Source organism: Porites lutea, chromosome 6 (genome assembly GCF_958299795.1).
Source record: "Porites lutea chromosome 6, jaPorLute2.1, whole genome shotgun sequence".
In the NCBI taxonomy this organism is placed as follows: Eukaryota; Metazoa; Cnidaria; class Anthozoa; order Scleractinia; family Poritidae; genus Porites; species Porites lutea.
Window position 1 is genome coordinate 14,726,589 of NC_133206.1, and position 19,793 is coordinate 14,746,381.

The 19,793-nt window shown below is 43.1% G+C and overlaps 1 protein-coding gene and 1 pseudogene across 1 annotated transcript; both read left to right on the top strand.

The window, feature by feature from the left end:
• Positions 1-1,223: 1,223 nt before the first annotated feature.
• LOC140941419 (uncharacterized) lies at positions 1,224-18,803 on the top strand. Its single transcript, XM_073390420.1, has 3 exons — positions 1,224-2,416; positions 2,465-4,014; positions 18,154-18,803. The coding sequence occupies exons 1-3, from the start codon at positions 1,230-1,232 to the stop codon at positions 18,213-18,215; spliced, it is 2,799 nt and encodes a 932-aa protein (XP_073246521.1). The 5' UTR covers positions 1,224-1,229; the 3' UTR covers positions 18,216-18,803.
• Positions 15,426-18,140, top strand: LOC140940631 (uncharacterized; annotated as a pseudogene).
• Positions 18,804-19,793: the final 990 nt, after the last annotated feature.

Genomic DNA, 19,793 nt, shown 5'->3' on the forward strand with positions numbered 1-19,793 from the left:
AATAAATGCAAGTGACAAATGGGGAAGAGGCTGTCTTAACATGCCATGCAGTATTTTTATATCGTATGTGCTTCACACGGCATTTTTTATTTCAGGGAAAAAACAACAGTACAGCTCCCAGAATGAAGACGTTGAGGAATAAACACTTGTTGGGTCCACTGCCTGTTTGCATGTCCAATGCATGACATTTGGCTTCCGCTGGAGTGAGAGAGAACACTCTGAGCTTACCAGCTTTGCACAGGCTAGGAGAGATGGTCACTCATATTAAGTGTAGTACACGTTTCTTAGAAACTGCCCACCTAGCCCTCCCCCTCCCCCTCCCCCCAAGCCAACATTAGCACTTACTTCTCCCTTAGGGCAAAATGTTGGCTTAGGGGAGGGGTAGGTTATAACAGTGTCGCCCTATGTAAGATAATCCAAGACAGTCTTGGATTGTTGATGCCACGCTGTGGATTCTGGATTGCAGGTACGGGATTCCGGAATTCTCGTCAGTGGAATTCCAATCGTTAGCGGTATTCCGGATTCGGCTTTACCTGAATTAAAGATTCCAAAGCCCAGGATTCCGGATTCCACAAGACAAAATTTTCCAGAGTTCCGAAATTTGGATTACCTTACATGCGGCGAAACTGTGTGTCGACATAAAAGAGAATATCTCTGTAATTTACATTTAATGGTGGCAAGACGTAAACTAAAAAATAGTTTTGTATAAACTCTTTCACCCTCATACCATGTAACGGCAGAATGTTTTGCCGCCATAGCTTTGTCCACCTTTTAGGTATGTGGACAGAATTCGTTGCTGTTACCATTGAAATGAAATCTTTTTGGCAGAATTTTTGCATTATGTTATTTACCTCTTAGGATTTTATTAAAAGATATTTGGAATTTTTGAAGAAGTTTTCACAAAGGGCACTATAAGTTTTTGTAGATAGAGAGCGGTAGCCCAACGAAACTCAAAAGTCCAATATCAATTTCGAAACCTTTTCATCTATTTTGTCACCGGCAAAATATTCGTCTGATACGTGTCGCACTTTAACCATTCTGTTAACAAACTTCCGCTTCAATATTTGCCTGGTGGTTTAGCCAAACTCACCCGCTCAAAACCTAGCGTACAATGACTTTAACGCCGACCATTGCAGTATGTGTCAGTCAAAAACTTCTTATTGTCACATTATATACGACTGCAGAAATATTTCGCATTCATTTAGTTTTGTCCTGAGGAAATTATCCTCATGATGACACGGCTACTTTTTTTACTGTGGATTTTGTGTAGCATGTTAATCGCATTCTCCAGTTGCAGAAATTTGTGTTCAAGGATTTTCTTTCAAGACATCAATGAAGAAACCATGCCTTACAAAATCATTGAAGGTGTATACACCAAGGAGAATTACAACCACAACAACTTCCCAGTGTATCGGCATGAAAACGGCAATCTACTGTTTTACTATTATGTTTCCAAGGAAGGCCTAAAAGTTTTGATTTTTGGACTAAATCTGAAACACTACTTTGGCGTCGCTGCTGATGTTTATAGCGCTGTTGATCCTGTGTCTTGGTTGAACTCCGGGAGTTTGGATAGAAGTGATGTCTTTGGAGGATTGATATCCAAGTGGCTGTTCTACAACACGCGCGATAAAACCCATTATTATGTTGCAGTTAATAATTCGTCGCCTATAATTAAAGCTGTATGCGTGGATGAAGATTTCAGAGAATGTAACTCGGACAGACTTTACATGAAGGTTAATATCACCTATAGATGGGGGAATGTTTCAGGTGTTTTAAACGATTACACTCGAGATTATTTTTTACGCAAGCAAGGTGTCTTCCGTAACCTTCGTCCTTTGTATGAGCACAGTAGAAAAAAGTGGTACCTTCAATACACTGCAGACGGCTTCTGGGTGGTAACTGAAAGGTACTCACCAAGCAATTCAAATGATAAAACAATTTTTATGAGGATTAAAGATTTTGCCTTGCGACCAGAGTACATCAGCAAGACTTGGTCGGTCTATGATAACAATGAATGGCAGGATATCAGGGATATGCCTAACCTTAGATTCTTGTGTCGAGGAGTAAATTCCATGTCGAATACTTGTCTATCAAAGCCATGTAATAGCGAAGCTACGTGCATCTACACTTCCCGCAAGGAAACACTTTGTCTCTGTCCTTCCGGTTACACCGGTATGACATGCTCTACCAACAAACAGTGCCCCACTCCCTACCCCTTAGCTGGCACAGAACTGATTTTTTACCATTCTGGAAAAAGGCCTGGTGATCTCGGCTTTTCCTTCTGCAGTGGATCGTATCCTTCTGTAAGGTTTGCAGTGTGTGTGGAAAACAAATACAGTGTTAATCCTTACTGGAGCAGACTAGGCAGCGCCTGCCGTATAGGGAATACTGGAAGAACTTCTCCACGGACGCCATGGTATACACAAACAACCAAGAGGTCCTGGACGCCATGGAATCCACGAAGGAAATCTCCCACACCTCGAGCTCGTCGTGTTAACTTTGATGACAACCCTGAAATCACCCCCGTGGTCCTTACTTCTGCCGTCATTTTGGAATTGCTCCTGCCATTTATCATCTACCTCTGCGCTATGTCCAAGAAAAAAAGTAAAGAAGAAAGAGAAGAACAAGAAGATCAGAGGAGGGTTCAGGAAGTTGGCGGGGAATTAGAAAGGAGACTGGAGCAAGTTGCTAGGGCCGGAAGCCGAGTGGAACTCGACCGAGGTGTTCAGGATTATCAACAAACCGTCCAGGAATATCAACGTGAGAACCGAAACAAAGAACTGAGCCGCAAAAGAGGCTTGTTCACAAATGCGAGATTATGGCGAGTCATTTCCATCCACCTCTTTTTTTCGTTTTACCTATGGATCTTGTATCTTGTGGGTTGTGAAATTTCCCAGTGTACTCAATACGGACATGTTTTCGTCTCCTTGAAAAACTTTGGAATTGTTATGCTGTGCATCTCGTCTGTGTACATTTTCATAGAAAGCATCTTCTCCCACGAGCTTGATTACTTAAGAAACATCATGCAGGACGAGACCGCTTGGGGCTACATACAGAAAATGCATCAAGTCGCACCCAGAATTAGTATGATTGTGGAGTGTTATCACTTCGAGATGCGCAAACGTGACGTGTACTACACGGACGCGAATGGAAACAGGCAGTCCCGCACAGAAACTTATACCGAGAAGGTTGTGACATTCGAGGACCACAATGAATTCTCGTTTGGGTCGTGGGTTGATGTTTCTAAAAGAAAAATGCCAGCACTGAATACAGTGTCTCTCACTCGAGTAAGAATCGATCCTTATGTCTTATTCGGTGATCAGGAGACAGCAGATGATTACGAGAGACAAGCAACAGCCATGATAGAAAGGAATCGTGGCCGAGATACCTTTACGGATTTCTCAGCAAGTAGAGAAATTCCTGGTCTGAAGAAGAGGATCTCTGCTTATGTGGATTTGAGGGTGAAGCTTTGGTGGATTCGACCTCTGTTCTTTTGGCTGGCCACGCTGTTGCAGATGACTTGGCCTTATCGCTGGCTGTTCAGAGCTAAGACCAGTAAGAGTTTCTACGCTCTAAAGAAGATGATTTATAAGAGCACCACGCCCCCACGAGAAGTAAACCTTATGGATCAAATAGCAATGCTGGTGGGTGATCTAACTTGCAATGACTCCAGCGTCCTGGAAAATAACCAAATTTCTTATGAGATGGTGGAGATCCACAATCCCGGCATAGGTAACCTTGCCTACCAGAATGACTTCGCACCTTATCCACCAAGCAATCCAGTTATGGGGCCTTCCTGCCCACCCGCACCGGAACCAAGTGCACCCCCTGAAACATACGTCACAGGGACCCCATACCCTCTGCTGAATGAACCGAATGCTTCTGCGTCTCCTGTGTATATTCCATATCCCGCCGGGGGACCAACGTATCCTTCCCAGCCATTGCAAGGACCTGCCTACCCTCCTTATTTTGTGAGACCACAGCCAAACGCACCACCGCTGGTACCACACGAAGGTGCTGTGGGTTATACTCCTCAAGCACAGTGACCAGATATGTCGCGCTACAATCTGAGAGAATGTTTAGAAACTGAACACAGTAGTGATGGCAAGTAAGCTTTAGACTATTATATTTGTCATAACCTGTAACCAGGAGCCGATAATTCCCGCCTGGAACAGATTAGGAGTAGCGAAACAAATGTTGAATCTTAAATATCAAATATTCTCAAAGCTCACACTTGTTTAATTAGGTCGTAACCAAAACCTTTGAGAGGTGAAGTTTGTCACGATGGTAGTCACACATTGTGCTCCTCGTTAATAGCTTCTTATTTACGTCCGCTTAGACCTTTTGGACAAAGTCTTACCCGCTTTGTGCATTTATCGATTTTTCAAATATTTAGTAATACAGTCAGCTCTCTCTTAACGGACACCTCTGTAAGGCGGAAACCTCTCTAAGGTGGACACCAGGTGTTGGTCCCTGCCGTTTTTCAGTCATTTTATAGTAACTATACTCTCTATAAGACGGACACCTCTCTAAGACGGACTACTGGTGTTGGTCATTTTACTACAACTATAACTCTCTATAAGACGGACACTTCTCTAAGATGGACTACGGACACTATGAAACCGTCAACGGACATTTGAAAAGTGCTTTAAGCAGTGAAAAATACCCCAGAACTGAAATGTAAGCGCTCTACATGACAGTAAATTGAAAACTTTTTAATATCCCTAGTTCGCAGAGTGTATATTGTTGCGCTTTTAGACCACGAAGCCGTGAACGTTTGCTTGTAATGAAAGTTTGATTAATATCGTACGCGGAAAGAAAATGATTCCACTTTTCTGTTACAATGTTCCAGTTTTAGCTGTTTTGCGTAAGTTAAAGAGACGTGTGCTCATTGCGAATGGGTTGAGCTTTTACTGGTGTCACGTTACCTCGACTCTCGACAGTCAGAGCCGGTCTTGAAGTTGTCCGACTTAGAGAGTTGACTTTAGTTTTCATACTAACTGTCTTTGCTGGCCGCGTGACTGTTGGGAAAAGAGAAGGGGAGCGGGGAGAAAAACGCGAAAGCGAAAAGGGAGAGGGAGCCATTTCCCTCTCTCCCCCCGACTTCCTTGATCTCCCACCCCTTTCGAAGCAATAGTTTTTATACTAAAACACAACTTTGTAGTCGCGTGACAGGAGAAAAAAGGGAAGGGGGAGGGGGGGGGGGTTGCGGGAAAAAGCGTGAGAGGGAAAAGGAAGAGGGAGCCCTTCCCCTTTCTCCCTAATCTCCCTGCCTTGACTCCCCCGCCGCCCTTCCCGCCCCCTTCCCACTCCATTTCCTGCGCCTTCCGCGCAGCCTTACTCTTTCGTATGGGCTCCTGTCTTTCGTAAGTTTCACAACTGACAATTTTTGAAAGTGTAATGCTATGTTCCTTAGGAACCCAACCGTAAGCTCGTTCGAACATTGTATCTACGTTCTTTGTTGTTTCTGAACGTTATTCGTAGCTAATAGTTCCTGTAATGCATTCAGGTGAGACGTGTTCCTGTAGCTGGTGTAGTAACCAAGTGTGTTGGAGACGTATTTTCAACGCTAGCTTACACGGCACCGGACGAAAATTTCGACCGGTTCGTAAATTCGTGGGTTTAGGTGTTCTGTTCGCACGCGTACGAAACCACCTTCATTGAACGAAAATTTAGACGCCTAGTCGTTAAAAGAGCAAAAATACTGAACGGTCTCTTGTGAACGAAGTGTCCCGTTCGGTGCCGTGAGAACTATAAAAGCAAGTAAACTTGAAAAGACCGACAGGTTGCATTAACGTTAAATCTAGGTCATGTTTAGAGTTACGGAAATTATATGGTTTAGTTCCCATAAAAGCAAATTTAAAGATTTCACGCTGGTTCAGAGAGTTTGGAGTATTAGCTCTCCGTCCGTAGTCACGGTTGGTTGATTCCTTTGTTTCAATGGTGCAACGAGCCTTGCTCTCGCTAGAAGCGTGATCGCTCTGAGTTGGATGATTTGCTTGCTCAAAATATCCAGTTACGCGTCAAAGTTCCGTGTTCGATCCCTCGCGCGTTCAACATGCAAATTGATCTTCTGTTCCGCGTTTTTGCTTCTCATCACAAGTTTTACTTCCGCGTTTTGCCTCTCATCACAGGTTTCAGTTCCTCTTTTTTGCCCCTCATCACAAGTTTTAGTTCCGCGTTTTTCCTTATAGGAATCCTGAAACTTCTTCTTTCAATAACTCGCGTAAACGTTAACGTTCCGTTCCACCACAAAACCCTTTCTCTCTCGGGCAGGATCTTTATTGGCGGCACAAACAACGCCACCACCAAGAACATCAGTAGACTGCACGTGTTTCACGTGCACGTGCCATCTATCCGTGCAACAGCGACTGACCAGTAGCAGTTTCATTCCCTGCCTTACTGCTGCTGATCACGAGCCCTCTTTCTCTCTTGAAAGCGTTGTCTGGCAGCACTGATGGTGTCCTCTGTGTTTCTTTTGGAGATTTTCGGAGTTTTTTCGGTTGATCCTGGTGGGATAAAGAGATAACGTTTTGAAATGAATAAAATGGAATACAGTCAGAAAGCTGACTATTACCTTCTCTTTAGAGACCATCGAGCGCACTTGCCAAAATAAAAAACGCAAGGGATTTATTGGCCACTAGCCAGGGTCAAGGGGGGGGGGGGGCGTTGACCGGAGCCCTGGAGCCCTAAAATGTTTGCTGCAGAGCCCGGAGCCCCATAGTTCGGTGCTTGGGGCCCTAACATTATCCATTTGCGGAGCCTGGAACCCTCGAAACATTTGCCGCGGAGCCCGGAGTCCTTTCATACTAGCATTCGAACATTCTAGCACACCTGAGATGGCGGTTCTTTCCTGGTTGATCGATTTTGGATAAAGTACTAATAAACAAAAATGGAGCCTGGAGCCCTTCATTACATTGTTGGGAGCCCTGGAGCCCTGTTAACTTTGGCCCAGAGCCTTGGAACCTTTTTGGAACCTTGGCTAGCTCAATGGGGTGGGGGAGGGTAAATGGTAATTTCCGACAACAAAGGAAAAGGTCTGGAGTACAGACAAGGAATTCAACGGGCGGTTATTGAAATTACTTCACTGTTACAACGAGATGATCCGTTCCCCATCCCACCGTCTCGCAAGGATTGATCCATTCACAGTTTAAGACACACGCACACGAGTTCTTCCTTGACAAAGAATTAGGGCTTTACCCATTCTAGCAAATTTCGTAGGCGATATTATTAACAGCTCAATACCATTTATCATGTACGCTACACAGGTTAAAAAAAGGCCAGAAACCTGCTTGAAGAGCGGTGTTTAGTTTACTCTCATTTGCTTCATGTTTCCTGTTTGTAAGTTTTCCCTCTGCCCAGCCTGACAATGAATAGGAAGCACTGTCCTTATTAAAATCATGAAATAAAAAATGGGGGTCACCGTACTCGTTTTTGCGGTAGAGCTGCAGAAAGTGCGCACCAAACGCATTTTCTCCAATTTTTGAGAGAGGACTGGAGGGCGAGTTTTAAAATAGAATGTATGTGAAAAAAATCTGTTTTTACAGAATTTACATCGATATATCACGTTTAGGACACAATGTGATAAAGAAAGTGTTTAAATGAACATCAAAGTGAGTAAGCACAAGTTAAACATCCACTATCGAGGTTCTCCGAGAGGAGGTCGAACTCAGCAACACGCGTACTGCTTACGTTATACACATTCCCAACAAATTGAGTCTCACCTCGGCAAGAAACAACAGCAAGCAAAAATTCCAATAGCGTTTCTCTTCAGTCAACTTCATTTTAATAATATTACTTCACATGCTCTTTTTTACGGCGGCCATCTTGTTATGCGCAGTAAGAGATGCGCAGTGCAAAACTAGGGACTTAAGGCCTCGACGGATAACACCCTCCGAGATCTCCATAATTCTTCATATGATACGAAAGTCTAATTCAATAATTGTTTGATTATTCATTCAAAATAATTGCTAGTTTAAAAACAAAGCTAAAACATGCTTACCTCCATCGATGTTAAGTTCATGTTCGGTGGTGCACGTTTAGGGTTGTTCAGCTCCACAAATATTCTCCAATTTATAGCAGATGTCGCCCTTCGAGTTGTCTTCTTGCTGTTCTTGCCTTGTTTTTAGCTATAATTACGCCTAGCTCTTACTCTTGAAACGAGTGAAATGTCCGCCATTTTTTTTTTCACAACAAAAACAACTCAACCTCGTCCCCAGGTCTTTTCGGTTAACGGTGCTGAAAGAACGCTGCTTTTTTTACGTCATTTCCTCGTTAAACACAAAATTCTTCCAAATTGGTCATCAGTAAATGGTTATGGTGAATTATGCAGTTGTTTTTTTAGCCAATCAGAATCGGAAAAATATTTTGAAGGAATTAAGAATTTATCAAAAAAGATATTTGGAATTTTTGAGTATTTACAGTGCACCAATCAGCCAGGTGAAAAAGCCGGTTAACACCGTTGTTTAATTTATAGAGGAAGAGAGCACAAGACAAATGTTAGCGCTCTTAACGAGAAACTCTTTATAAGTTCCATATCAGGTAAAAACTGCTTTCATATATATGGGCAGTGTATATGAGGATTTGAATGAGTTTGGCTAAATTGCCTGGCAAATATTGAAGCGGAATTAAAATAAACGTGTGATAGGTATCGTACATCACAATATATCCTTTGTGTTTAGCCACTTCCGCTTCAATATTTGCCAGGTGGTTTAGCTAAACTCATTCAAATCCTCATATACACTGACTGTCACACCGAATAAAACAGTATGTGTCAAATTTTCGCATTCGTTTAGTTCAGCCTGCGCCCTAAGTAGATTATCGTAAGAGATTATGATGCAGATGATTGCACGGCTACTTCTTTTACTGTGGATTTTGTGCAGGCTGTTGGTCGCATTCTCCAATTGCAGAACTTTGTCCTCAAGGATTTTCTTTCAAAACATAAATGAAAAAACCATGCCTTACAAAATCATTGAAGGCGTATACACCAAGGAGAATTACAGTCAAAACAACTTTCCCATGTATCGGCGAGAAAACGGCAATCTGTTGTTTTACTATAGCAGTATATCCATGGAAGACGAAAAACGTTTGATTTTTGGGCTTAATCCAAGCGACCACTTTGGCGTCGCTGCTCATGTTTATAACGCTGTTGATCCTGTGTCGTGGCTGACTTCCGGGAGTTTGGATAGAAGTGATGTCTTTGGAGGATTAATAAGCTTTTGGCAGTTTTGGAACATAAGCAATAAAAGCATTGGCTATGTTACAGTTAGTAGTTCGTCGCCTATGATTAAAGCTGTATGCGTGGATGAAGATTTCAGGGAAGGTAACTCGGACAGCCTTTACTTGAATGTTATGCTTACCGATGGAAAAGGAAATGTTGTAAACGATCACATTCGGGATTATTTTCTTCGCAAGCCAGGTGTCTTCCGTAACCTTCGTCCTTTGTATGAGCACAGTAGACAAAAGTGGTACCTTCAATACAACCCAGACGGCTTCTGGGTGGTAACTGAAAGGTACGCACCGAGTCGATTACTCAAGACTAAAGATTTCGCCCTGCGACCAGAGTACATCAGCAAGACTTGGTCAGTCCATGATAACAATGGATGGCGGGATATGCCTAATCTTAGACTCTTGTGTAGAGGAGTAAATTCGATGTTGAATACTTGTCCATCGAAGCCATGTGATAGCAAAGCTACCTGCACCTACACTTTCGGTAAGGGGACACTTTGTCTCTGCCCTTCCGGTTACATAGGCGTGACATGCTATACTAACAAGCCATGCCGCTCCAACATCATAGCTGGAACAGAGCTGAAATTTGCATATTTTGGAAATAGGCCTGGCGATCTCGGCTTACTTTTCTGCAGGGGAAGGTATCCTTCTGTAAGGTTTACCCTCTGTGTGGATAGCAAATACAGCGCTAAGTGGAGTAGACAAGGGAGAGCCTGCCGTGGAGGGAATACTGGCAGCGATTCTTTTCCCTGGACACCCTGGTACAGAAAAACCACGGAGAGGTCCTCGTATCAACGAACCGACACCACAGATCAACTTCCCACTGCACAAACTAGTCGTGTCGACTTTGATGCCAACCCTGTAATCTTCCCCGTGGTCCTTTCTTCTTTCGTGCTTCTAAAATTGCTCGTGCCATTTATCATCTACTGCTGCGCCGTGTGTAAGAAAAAACGTAAGGAAGACAGAGAAGAAAGGGAAGATGCGAGGAGGTTACAGGAAGATGACGGGGAATTAGGAACGAGACTGGAACAAGTTGTTAGGGCCGGGAGTCAAATGGAACTTGACAGTGGTATCCAGGATTACCAACCAACCGTCCAGGAATACCAACGTCAAAATGAAAACAGAAAAATGAGCCGCAAAAGAGGATTGTACAGAGATGCAAGTTTATGGCGAATTTTTTCCATGGTCTTGTTTTTTTACTTTCACCTGTGGGTGGTGTATCTGGTGGGTTGTGACATTTCCCAGTCTACTCGATACGGACGTAGTTTCGTCTACTTAAAAATCTTTGGAATTGCAATGCTGTGGTTCTCGTCTGTGTACATTTTCATAGAAAGCATCTTCTCTCGCGAATTGGATTATTTAAGAAACATCATGCAGGACGAGACCGCATGGGGCTACATACAAAAAATGCATCAAGTCGCCCCCAGAATTGACATGGTCGTGGAGTGCTATCATCCCACACGTGATCATTCAAAAGTTGTGTCATTTGTGGACCGCAAAACATTCTCGTTCGGTTCGTGGGTTGATGTTTCTGAAAGAGAAATGCCAGCAGTGAGTACAGTGTGGCTTACTCGAGTAAGAATCGATCCTTATGTCTTGTTCGGTGACCAGGAGACAGTAGATAGTTACGAGAGACAAACAGCGGCCATGATAAGTAGGAATCGTTTCCGAGATCTATTTACGGATTTCTCAGCGAGTAGAGAAATTCCTGGGCTGAAGAAGAGGATCTCTGCTTATGTGGATTTGAGGGTGAAGCCTTGGTGGATTCGACCTTTGTTTTTTTGGCTGGCCACGCTGTTGCAGATGACTTGGCCTTATCGCTGGCTGTTTACAGCAAAAACCGGTGAAAGTCATTACGCTCTAAAGAACTTGATCTATAAGAGCACCACGCCTCAAAGGGAAGTAGACCCGATGAATCCAATAACAATGCTGGCCGATGGTGCAACCTCGACCACTGACTCCAGCGTCCTGGAAAACAGCCAAAAATCTTATCCGATGGCAGAGATCGTTAATACAGGCAGAGGGAGCCCCGCCTACGAAAACGGTTGCCCACAGAATCCACCAGACGATCCAACTGGGTGCCCTCCTTTGCCGGTCGCACCCCAAAGAAGCGCATCCCCTGCGACTTACGACACTGGCACCTCATATTCACCTCCTGTGAATAATCCTTATCCTACAGGAGGAGCTGCGTTTCCTATTCAGCCGCCCGGACCTGTCTACCCTCCTTATTATGTGGTACCGCAGCCAGACGAGCCCCCGCCATCCTACGATGCTGCTGTAGGATTCACTCCTGACATTCCCAAAGCAAGTAACGAGAAAATAAACCCTGGGACTTAAGGGTGGTGGAGAGAATATTAGAAAAAAAATAAACGAATCTGTAGTGTAAGGAGTAGGGATGCAAAAGTTTCATCGTTTGAGAGCTCTTGCACCTTTTAACCGGCCTTGTTCATACTACGGCAGAACAAAAAAAAAAAAAGAACTAACTCTTCCACTAAATTGCATTGTTTGATTTTTATGGCCGAGATAAGGCAATGGACCATTGGAATTGCCCTGTACCCAGCTAGACCACATCAGAAAATAATCTAAGTCCCCTTAATGAGATGCATATTCACCAATAGAACCATTGGAATAGGGTGCTTTTCCATTGGTACCAATCGTACCATTGGTACCAATGGACCATTGGAATTAACCTGTACCCAGCCAGACCACATCAGAAAATAATCTAAGTCCCCTTAATGAGATGCATATTCACCAATAGAACCATTGGAATAGGGTGCTTTTCTATTGGTACCAATCGTACCATTGGTACCAATGGACCATTGGAATTGCCCTGTACCCAGCTAGACCACATCAGAAAATAATCTAAGTCCCCTTAGTGAGATGCATATTTACCAATAGAACCATTGGAATAGGGTGCTTTTCTATTGGTACCAATCGTACCATTGGTACCAATGGACCATTGGAATTGCCCTGTACCCAGCTAGACCACATCAGAAAATAATCTAAGTCCCCTTAGTGAGATGCATATTTACCAATAGAACCATTGGAATAGGGTGCTTTTCCATTGATACCAATCGTACCATTGGTACCAATGGACCATTGGAATTGCCCTGTACCCAGCTAGACCACATCAGAAAATAATCTAAGTCCCCTTAATGAGATGCATATTCACCAATAGAACCATTGGAATAGGATGCTTTTCCATTGGTACCAATCGTACCATTGGTACCAATGGACCATTGGAATTGCCCTGTACCCAGCTAGACCACATCAGAAAATAATCTAAGTCCCCTTAATGAGATGCATATTCACCAATAGAACCATTGGATTAGGGTGTTTTTCCATTGGTACCAATCGTACCATTGGTACCAATGGAGACCCTTCTTATTACCACTAACACCAATGGAGTCTATTTGTGAGTATTGGACAAGCCTCGTGATTTAATAACGGTGCTCAGAATAACAGTACCCAACCACTCTTTTCCGTGAAATAACCGTGAAACGGAAGGTTTCACTTGTTGTCACCCAGCATGAAGTTTTTCAGCATGTTCAGCTTAGGTTATTTTGGCCATGGTGGTAAGGACATAGCAAGCCGAATCGCCTTTGGTGCAAAGAAAACCCTGAAATGAGAGAAAATTATATATAGTCTTGTGATTTGAAATTTTCTCTTATGTCGTAACCAGAAATATTTTAAAAGTAATTATGGGTGACGCATTTTGCAATTAAGTTAACTATACTAGGCATTTTAAGATAAAAATAAATGAAATAAAGATAAGTGGAAGTTATTCCTTTCAAAAAAATTATTGTCACGCCTACTCCTACTCCTCAGCCCCCCTCCCTCCCCCCCTCCCCCATAACGGCCACTTAGCCCGTGGTTGCCCCTGCAAAGAGACTTGAGCCATAATTATAACTCTGTAGAGGTGATGTTACACGGGACAATTCGCAGCAACGATTTTAAACCCAATTTCCATCAGAAGGAGTTGTTGGAATAGCGCGAGCTTTAGCATCAGGTGCACGATCTGTGTTGGTGGCATTGTGGGCCATAGAAGATTAGGCAATAGAAAAGTTCATGACCCGTTTCTATGAGCGCCTTCTTCATGGCGATAGTGATAGCGAATCACTTCACCAGGCAATGAAGTGGATGAGGGTTAACAAATTTTCTGACGTCGATCAGTGGACGCCGTTTATGCTGATTGGAGATAAAGTAAAATTTTATTTCCAAATTTAAGATAATTATACATTTGTTATTTTACTACACGGCAAATGACGAACAGAACAAAAGTTCCGAAACTTGATCACTGTTTGATAGGGGGTCAATCTCGTTCCCAGGGTCCTCTCAAGAGAGTGAGAACAATTCGTATTCCTATAATCATGATTTGGCACGTAACTATCCTTTCTGATTAGCTGACCTTAGTTTCCGGTAATTTGGATCCAGCTTCCCATCACAATGCATGCTATCGTAGACTCGTAGCCAGACACTATATGAATTTAATAAGGGCGAATAAATGCTAGCGACAAATGGGGAGGAGGCTGTCTTACCATGCCATGCAGAATTTCTATATCGTATGTGCTTCACACGGCATTTTTTATTTCAGAAGAAACAGAACAGTACAGCTCCCAGAATGAAGATGTTGACGAATAAACGCTTGTCGGGTCCACTGCCTGTTTGCGTGTCCAATGCATGACATTTGGTTTCTGCGAGAATGAGAGAGAATGCTCCGATCTTACAAGCTTTGCACAGGCCAGGAGCGACGGTCATTCATCTTTAGGATCGTTATAAGTGTCTGGGAAACTGACCACCAGCCCCTCCCCTAAACCAACATTAACACTTACTTCTCACTTACGGCAAAATGTTGGCTTAGGGGAGGGGTAGGTTATAATGGTGTCGCCCCATGTAAGATAATCCAAGACAATCTTGGATTGTTGATGCCACCCTGTGGATTCCGGATTCCGGATTCCAGGTACGAGATTCCAAAATTCTTGTCAGTGGAATTCCAGTCCTTAGCAGGACTCCAGATTCCTTTACCTGAATTGACGAGCAAAGCCCAGGATTCCGGATTCCACAAGACAAAATTTTTAAGGGTTCCGAAATTTGGATTACTTTACATGCGGCGAAACTGTGTGTCGAGATAAAAGAGAATAGCTCTAACTAGGCCAACTCTTTAACTTACATTTAATGGTGGGAAGAGGTAAACCAAGCGAAGTAAACCTTGACTGGTCGTGATGGACAACTGAGTCCCATTCCAAGTAAATTCCAGTTCCAGTGACCTGATTTTCCTAGAATTAGCCATTTGCACTCCTCCCACAATACACCTTCCCTGGATTTCCCACGCGCCGTTTCCCCTTCTTCTGAGAAACTGTGATAATAAAGAAGACTTAACGCCAAGCACCTACAGGAAGTAACAGACGGCCTTTTGTTTTCAAGAGTTCGTCCGTTGTATTTTTTTCCGAGAAGTGAAGGATTTTTGCGGTAAGAAAAGAATCCCAAAGTTGTTGATTTTTAAAATAGTTTTGTATAAACTCTTTCACCCTTATACCATGTAATGGCAGGATGTTTTGCCGCTATAACTTTCCCACCTTTTAGGTATGTGGACAAAATTCTTTGCTGTTACCATCGAAATGAAACCTTTTTGGTAGCCTGGGAAAACAGACGTTTGTCCTCGCTCATCGCCGCTAGGGGACGTTTCGCGAAAGGTCCCCAGCGGCGAAGAGCGAGGAGAAACCGCTGCTTTCGCAGGCTACCTTTTTGGCAGAATTTTTGCATCATGTTATTTACATTTTAGGAGTTTACAAAAAGATATTTGGAGTTTTTGAAGAATTTTTTACCATGGCCACTATGAGATTGTAAGGGTTAACACTGAGTTGTTCAGTTTTTGTAGATAGAGTGCGGTAGACCAACGAAACTCACAAGTCCAATATCAGTTTCGAAACCTTTTCATCTATTTTGTCACTGGCAAAATATTCGTCTGATACGTGTCGCACTTTATCCATAATATTCTGTTACTAAACTTCCGCTTCGACATTTGCCTAGTGGTTTACCCAAACTCACCAGCTCAAAACCTAGCGTGCAATGACTTTGACGCCGACCATTGCAGTATGTGTCAGTCAAAAATTCTTATTGTCACATTATATGCGACTGCAGAAGTATTTCGCATTCATTTAGTTTTGTCCCTGAGGAAATTATCTTAAGTGATCATGATGGCAAGGCTACTTTTTTTACTTTGGATTTTGTGTAGCATGTTGATCGCATTCTCCTGTTGCAGAAATTTGTGTTCGAGGATTTTCTTTCAAAACATCAACGAAGAGACCATGCCTTACAAAATCATTGAAGGTATATACACTAAGGAGAACAACAACCACAACAACTTCCCAGTGTATAGGCGAGAAAACGGCAATCTACTGTTTTACTATTACATTTCTAAGGAAGGCCTAAAATTTTTGTCTTTTGGACTTAATTTGAAACACTACATTGGCGTCGCTGCTGAAGTTTATAGCGCTGTTGATCCTGTGTCTTGGTTGAACTTCGGGAGTTTGGATAGAAGTGATGTCTTTGGAGGATTGATATACAATTGGCAGTTCTACAACACGCGCGATAAAACCAATTACTATCTTGCAGTTAATAATTTGTCGCCTATAATTAAAGCTGTGTGCGTGGATGAAGATTTCACAGAATGTAACTCGGACAGACTTTACATGAATGTTAACTTCACCGATAGATGGGGGAATGTTTTAAACGATCACACTCGAGATTATTTCTTTCGTAAGCAAGGTGTCTTCCGTTATCTTCGTCCTTTATATGAGCATAGCAGACAAACGTGGTACCTCCAGTACACTGCAGACGGCTTCTGGGTGGTAACAGAAAGGTACTCACCAAGCAATTCAAATGATAAAGTTTTAATGAAGACTAAAGATTTTGCCCTGCGACCAGAGTACATCAGCAAGACTTGGTCGGTCCATTACAATGGATGGCGTTATATGCCTAAACTGAGAGTCTTATGTAGAGGAGTAAATTCAATGTCGAATACTTGTCTATCAAAGCCATGTAATAGCAAAGCTACATGCATCTACTCTTCCGGTAACGAAACACTTTGTCTCTGCCCTTCCGGTTACACCGGTGTGACATGCTCTACCAACAAACAGTGCCCCACTCCCTACCCCTTATCTGGCACAGAACTGGTTTTCTACCATTCTAGAAAAAGGCCTGGCGATCTCGGCTTTTCTTTCTGCAGTGGATCGTATCCTTCTGTAAGGTTTGCCGTGTGTGTGGAAAGCAAATACAGTGTTAATCCTTACTGGAGCAGACAAGGCAGCGCCTGCCATATAGGGAATACTGGAGGCACTTCTTCTCCACGGACGCCATGGAATCCACGAACCCCCTGGAAATCTCCCACGCCTCGAGCTCGTCGTGTTAACTTTGATGACAACCCTGTAATCACCCCCGTGGTCCTTACTTCTGCCGTCATATTGGAATTGCTCCTGCCATTTATCACCTACTGCTGCTCTATGTGTAGGAAAAAAAGTAAAGAAGAGAGAAAAGAACAAGAAAATCAGAGGAGATTCCAGGAAGTTGGCGGGGAATTAGAAAGGAGACTGGAGCAAGTTGCTAGGGCCGGAAGCCGAGTGGAACTCGACCGTGATGCTCAAGATTACCAACGAGCCGTCCAGGAATACTAACGTGAGAACGAAGACAAAGAACTCAGCCGCAAAAAAGGCTTGAACAAAAATTCGAGTTTATGGCGAATCGTTTCCATTTGCCTCTTTTTTTCCTTTTTCCTTTGGATCGTGTATCTTTTGGGTTGTGAAATTTCCCAGTGTACTCAATACGGACGTATTTTCGTCTACTTAAAAACCTTTGGATTTGTTATGCTGTGCCTCTCGTCTGTGTACATTTTCATAGAAAGCATCTTCTCCCACGAGCTGGATTACTTAAGAAACGTCATGCAGGACGAGACCGCATGGGGCTACATACAAAATATGCATCAAATCGCACCCAGAATTAGTATGATTGTGGAGTGCTATCACTTCGAGATGAGCACACGTGACGTATACTACACGGACGCGAATGGAAACAGGCAGTCCCGCACAGAAACTTATACCGAGAAGGTTGTGACATTCAAGGACCACGATGAATTCTCGTTTGGCTCGTGGGTTGATGTTTCCAAAAGAGAAATGCCAGCACTGAGTACAGTGTCTCTTACTCGAGTAAGAATTGATCCGCAGGTCCTGTTCGGTGATCAGGAGACAGCGGATGATTACGAGAGACAAGCAACAGCCATGATAGAAAGAAATCGTCACCGAGATGCCTTTACGGATTTCTCAGCGAGTAGAGAAATTCCTGGGCTGAAGAAGAGAATCTCTGCTTACGTGGATTTGAGGGTGAAGCCTTGGTGGATTCGACCCCTGTTCTTTTGGCTTGCCACACTGTTGCAGATGACTTGGCCTTATCGCTGGCTGTTCAGAGCAAAGACCAGCAAGAGTTACTATGCCCTAACGAAGATGATTTATAAGAGTACCACGGCCCCACGAGAAGTAAACCTTATAGATCAAATAGCAATGCTGGCGGGTGATCCAACTTGCAATGATTCCGGCGTTCCGGAAAATAACCAGATTTCTTATGAGATGGGGGAGATGCTCAATCCCGGCTTAGGTAACCCCGCCTACCAAAATGACCTTGCACCTTATCCACCAAGCAATCCAGCTATGGGGCCTTCCTGCCCAGCCGCACCGGAACCAAGTGCACCCCCTGCAATATACGTCACAGGGACCCCATACCCACTGCTGAATGCACCGAATGCTGCTGCATCTCCAATGTATCTTCCATATCCCGCCGGGGGACCAACGTATCCTTCCCAGCCATTGGGACTTGCCAACCCTCCTTATTTTATGAGACCACAGCCAGATGCACCACCGCTGCTACCACATGAAGGTGCTGTGGGTTACACTCCTCAAGCACAGCGACCAGATATGTCACGCCCGCCTGCAACCTGATAGAATGTTTAGAAAGAACATTAGTGATGGCAAGTAAGCTGTAGACCATTATATTTGTCATAACCTGGAACCAGGAGCCAATAGCTGTAATTCCTGCCTGGAACAGATAATACCCTTTAATAATCTTTAAACAGGAGTAGTAAAACAAATGTTGAATTTTCAATGTAAATTTTCTCAGAGCTTACACTTGTTTAATTAGGTCGTAACCAAAACCTTGTGAGAGGTTAAGTTTGTCTCAATAGTAGTCAGACATTGCGCTCCTCGTTCATAGCTTCTTATTTACGTCCGCTTAGGTCTTTTGGACAAAGTCTTACCCGCTTTATGCATTTATCGATTTTTCAGATATCTAGTAATACAGTACAACTCTCTCTTAACGGACACCTCTATAAGACGGACACCTGGTGTCGGTCATTTTACTGCAACTATAATTCTCTGTAAGACGGACGCCTCTCTAAGACGGACAACGGACACTTTAAAACCGTCAAAGGAGACTTGAGAAGTGCTTTATGCAGTGAAAAATACCTCAAACTGAAATGTAGATGCTCTACATGACAGTAAATTGCAACTTTTTAATAATTTGTAGTCTAAATCCCCAGTTCGCAGAGTGTATATTGTTACGCTTTTAGACCACGAAGCCGTGAACGTTTGCTTGTAATGAAATTTTGATTGTACAGAAAGAAAATGATTCCACTTTTCTGTTACAATTGCAATGTTCCAGCTTTTAAGGTGACTCGACCCAGTTTTTTTTGGGGGGGTACCACCCTACTTTGAAGCTCTCTGGTATCCCCACCTTTACTTTTATCGTAAGTCTAACACATAGAATGGATAACATATAGATCAATCTACAATATAACATAAAATTTTTGGCGATCGGAGTAAATGTCACGTGGTTATAATGCCACGCCCCTTTGAGGTCTGAGTCGAAAATCTGCTGTTGCCGGCATTTTTTCGTGAAAATCTCTCGGCTACACATAGTGCGTATTAGTGCCTTGCGCTGAACAGAGTTTCACCAAAATCGCAAAGACCCAATTCGAGAAATTCAGCGGTTTCCAAATTTAGGTCATAATTTATGCGAAAATGATAAGCAAACTTTACACGGATTATATCTAATAAACTATAAGATTCATCTCTTTATTTTGGGCATCGTTATAACAGATGGGTCCTTGCAAGTCAGCAAAACGCTTTAGGGCCTTGTAAATGCGCGCGATTTCAAGCAAAGCAAACATATAGAAATTATAGTTTTCGCTATTTGTTGACGTTTGTCAGCGTTTAAGAGTCCTTCTCACGAAAAAAGCATTTTCTTTAAAATTCGTAGTTTTTTTTCCTTCAACTTTTTTCAGGGCCACAATTGATTAACTAACTACCCGGACTCTGAATTTCATGGTCATTGAAAAACTGTGACATTATCTTCTATAAGCCCAAACTTGAGTAAACATTGAAGATTTTTAGCGTTTTGGCTGAGTTTGTGCTTTGGGAGTTGTCTATTGTTTCTAGTCTGTCATTATACAGCATTCTTGTTCAGCACGCGTGCAAAGACCCCGCTTGGCTGACTTCCCGAATGCTCACCGAGATATAATA